Raw genomic sequence first — 3700 nt, 5'->3', positions numbered from 1 at the left:
TGGCGCGTTGTAACTGCAATGAAAATTTGTTGGTTGAAACCCAGGCCTTAACTGACAATCGTCAATGGGCTAATCGGATGGACTCACTCCCCCAATTATATCCTTAGTAGTAGTTAGATGAGATATAGAGAGACAGATATAGAAGTATATAGACATTTACCATGTGGGTTGGCAAGCCTCCTCTCACTGACTCCTTCAAAGAAAGATAGACATAGTTGGGAAATCCTTTCTTCTCCATACTCTCTTCTTAATTCTCTAGATACTAACCTGTATATATCTGTGAGTACTTATAAGAGTTCTTTTCTGGACAGATGGCTATTGGTCCAAAGGTGTTGTCTCCTGGACATGCAAGACGTAGTAGGATATGTCAAGCCTCTCGAGCTACACGACGTGCAACAGCGCGAGATAGAGTTGGACGTTCTCTGGGTGAGATTGATGTGCCTCGCTTGGAAGATTGCCACCATTTGATAAACGTGAATCGATGCAATGAATTTCCTCAGGGAAGGATTGCGATGGATGTAGATAATGAGTCAATTCTCTCGCAAAGTTATGTAAGGATTGAAGTGGAAGACAATTTGGAAGCCAATAATGGAGATGTTCTTGAGGAGCCTGTAATTGTCTCCAGAGAGGGAGATTACTTCAAAGTTGAGACACTTTGTCTATCTATCACCTACTTATATTTTGAGACCACTTCCTTGATTCATATCTCTATGTTGTCTCTTTCTCATGACAAGTGTATTCTTCACAACATAGGCAACTTGGATTTTGCATGCTCCTTATGTGGTGCTTTAGCTTGGAAAGCAGAAGCCAAGACCATTCGCGCATTTGTGGGGAAGAGTTGTTGCAACTCAGGAAATGTTTCTTTTCCGCCATTAAGTGAACCTCCATTAGAATTAGGGAATTGATGCACGGGGCAATACTAGAAGTAGAAAATTCTTGAAACATATCAGAGCATACAATAGTGTGTTGGCATTTGCTTCTTTGGGAGCTCATATAGATGAATCTCTTGCCAAAGAAAAGGAATCTATACCTTCAAGGTGCATGGATCTATTTATCATAACATTGGTCCATTGATGCCAGAAGAGCGATCAGGTCAAATCCCTCGCTTTGCTCAGTTGTATTTTTTTGACACTGAGAATGAGTTGCAAAATAGGATGAGTCATGTTTCAAAACTCAAACCAGATGTTTTGGAAAGCTTGCAATCGATGATGCATCGAGTAAATCCGTATGTTCAAGCTTTTAGGGGGTTTGCTACAATGGTCCAAACTTCCAATATTCCGGAGATTAGGATGGTCATTACTGAGAAGCGTACAAATGGCTGGCAATATGTTGCTCCAACAAGTGTGGAAGTTGCTGCAATCATGCCTGGTCAGGGTGAAGAGAGCAACATTGGCCATCGTGATATTGTGTTGAATCTTTTGGGTGGTGGTCTAAGAATCTCAAATTGCCATAGGTCATACATGCCTCTATTATATGTGTTGCTATTTCCAAATGGTGAAGAAGGTTGGAATCCTTACATACCCCAAGTGAACAGAGCGGAAGTAAACAGAGAGCGAGTAAATGGAACTACAAAGTATATTTCTACAATGGATTTCTACAAGTATAGATTGCAAATTAGAGATGACACAACACAATGTCTTTTACGTGGTGGTAGGCTACTGCAACAATATATTGTTGATGCATATAGTTGTATGGAGGAGTTGAGGCTTTTGTGGGTTCATAATCATCAAATTGAACTTCGCAGTGAGGTGTATCAAGGCTTGACATATATGGTTGGAGCAAGATATGGAGCAAGGGATGATAGAGAACTGTTATTGGGTGCTAATGTTGGAAGAAGGGTTGTATTGCCTTCTTCGTATGTTGGTGGCCCTCGCTATATGCACCCGCTGTACCAAGATGCCATGGCAATTGTACGCAAGAGAGGAAAACCTGATCTCTTCATTACATTCACATGCAATCCTGGATGGAAAGAGATACAGGATGCATTACTGCCTGGACAGACATCCAATGATTGTCTTGATCTTACTGCCCGTGTTTTCTACCATAAGTTCAAGGATTTGATGGGCTTGCTGATTAAGAGAGCTATTTTTGGTAAGGTCATTGGACACATTTCTGTGATTGAGTTCCAAAAGAGAGGCCTTCCTCATGCTCACATTCTATTGATACTTGCATCTGAGCATAAGCCAACAGAGACATTGCATTATGATAAGATTGTGTGTGCAGAGCTTCCTGATAAAGTAATGTTTCCACAGTTGTATGATATTATCAGTCGGTGTAATGTGCATGGCCCGTGTAGAAACTTGAATAAGAATGCTCCATGTATGAAAGATGGAAAGTGCAGGTTTAAATATCCTCGAAGCTTCAGTGCGTCGACTACTGTGGGTAGGGATGGATACCCAACGTACATGAGGAGGGATGATGGAAATTACATTGTTCGTAATAAAGTGTAAATGAGTAATAAATGGATTGTTCCATACAATCCATTTTTGTCAATAAGGTACAATGCACATATCAATGTGGAGGTTTGCTCCACTATATCTGCTGTGAAATATCTCTACAAGTATGTGTATAAGGGACATGACAGGGCCACTGTTGTTCTACAAGATAGTGAAGGGCTTCTAAATGAAGTTACAAACTATCTTAATGCTTGTTATGTATCAGCATCTGAGGCTATCTGGCGTATACTTGGGTTTCATATGCATCAAGAGAAACCTAACATACAACGGCTCCAAGTTCACTTGCCTCATCAAAATCAAGTCATCTTCAGCGACCGACAGAGCGGCTGTATAGAGTGTGGTGGAGGGAGAGGTCAGCAAAAAGACAATGCTCACTGAGTGGTTTGTTGCAAATCAACAATATCCAGAGGCCAACCATTTGTTGTACATAGACTTCCCAACAAAGTGGGTTTGGAAGCCAGCAAGTGGAACATACTCAAAGACAGATTGGTGACATGATTGGAAGAATGTACCACATTGTTCCCAATGTTGGAGATTTGTACTATTTGTGTATATTACTCAACATGTGCAAAGGATGTAAGTCTTTTGAGGATATTAGAACCTTCAATGGACAAGTATATGACACATTTAAAAAAACATGTAATGCACGAGGATTACTGCAAGTTGATGATGAATGGTTTCTTTGTTTGGAAGAAGCTTCTTTTCAACAAACATGGCAACAATTGCGCCTACTGTTTGTAGTCATTTTGGTTTTTTGTGATCCAATACATCCTGGTGCATTGTGGAATCGCTTATGTAAGGAGCTTTCTGAGGACCATGTATATCATATGAGGGCGAATATCTGTGAACACATGGCTCAAAACCAAGCTTTATCAAACTTAGAGAAAATGCTTCAACACTATGGAAAGAGGCTCTCAGATTATTCTGGAATGCCCCAGGTGGTCACACTGCAAACTATGAGTGAGCATGAAGTGCTTGCTGAAGAGTTCATGTATAACAGAGAGGAACAAAGAGTATTGTCTGCTCGAATGGAATCATCTTTCAATGTTGGGCAAAGGGAAGCTTACAATCGGGTTTTACAAGCAACTGGCATGAGCAGAGGGACTGTTTTTTTCTTGGATGGGCCAGGTGGAACGGGAAAGACTTATCTCTACAATGCATTGCTCTCTCGGATACGTGGAGAGTCCAAAGTAGCTTTGGCATGTGCATCGTCCGGGATTGCAGCACAACTTCTAGACAATGGA

The 3700-nt window shown here is 41.0% G+C and overlaps 2 protein-coding genes across 2 annotated transcripts; both read left to right on the top strand.

The window, feature by feature from the left end:
• The first annotated feature begins 1073 nt into the window (after positions 1–1073).
• Positions 1074–2450, top strand: LOC147452230 (uncharacterized). The gene has a single exon (XM_086519223.1). The coding sequence runs from the start codon at positions 1074–1076 to the stop codon at positions 2448–2450; it is 1377 nt and encodes a 458-aa protein (XP_086375349.1).
• LOC147452229 (uncharacterized) lies at positions 2451–2834 on the top strand. The gene has a single exon (XM_086519222.1). The coding sequence runs from the start codon at positions 2451–2453 to the stop codon at positions 2832–2834; it is 384 nt and encodes a 127-aa protein (XP_086375348.1).
• The last annotated feature ends 866 nt before the right edge of the window (positions 2835–3700 follow it).

This window comes from Adiantum capillus-veneris, chromosome 8 (assembly GCF_014529385.1).
Source record: "Adiantum capillus-veneris isolate H3 chromosome 8, ASM1452938v2, whole genome shotgun sequence".
Lineage (NCBI taxonomy): Eukaryota > Viridiplantae > Streptophyta > Polypodiopsida > Polypodiales > Pteridaceae > Adiantum > Adiantum capillus-veneris.
Note: the sequence above shows the minus strand (reverse complement) of the source record. Positions and strands in the feature narration are given on the sequence as shown.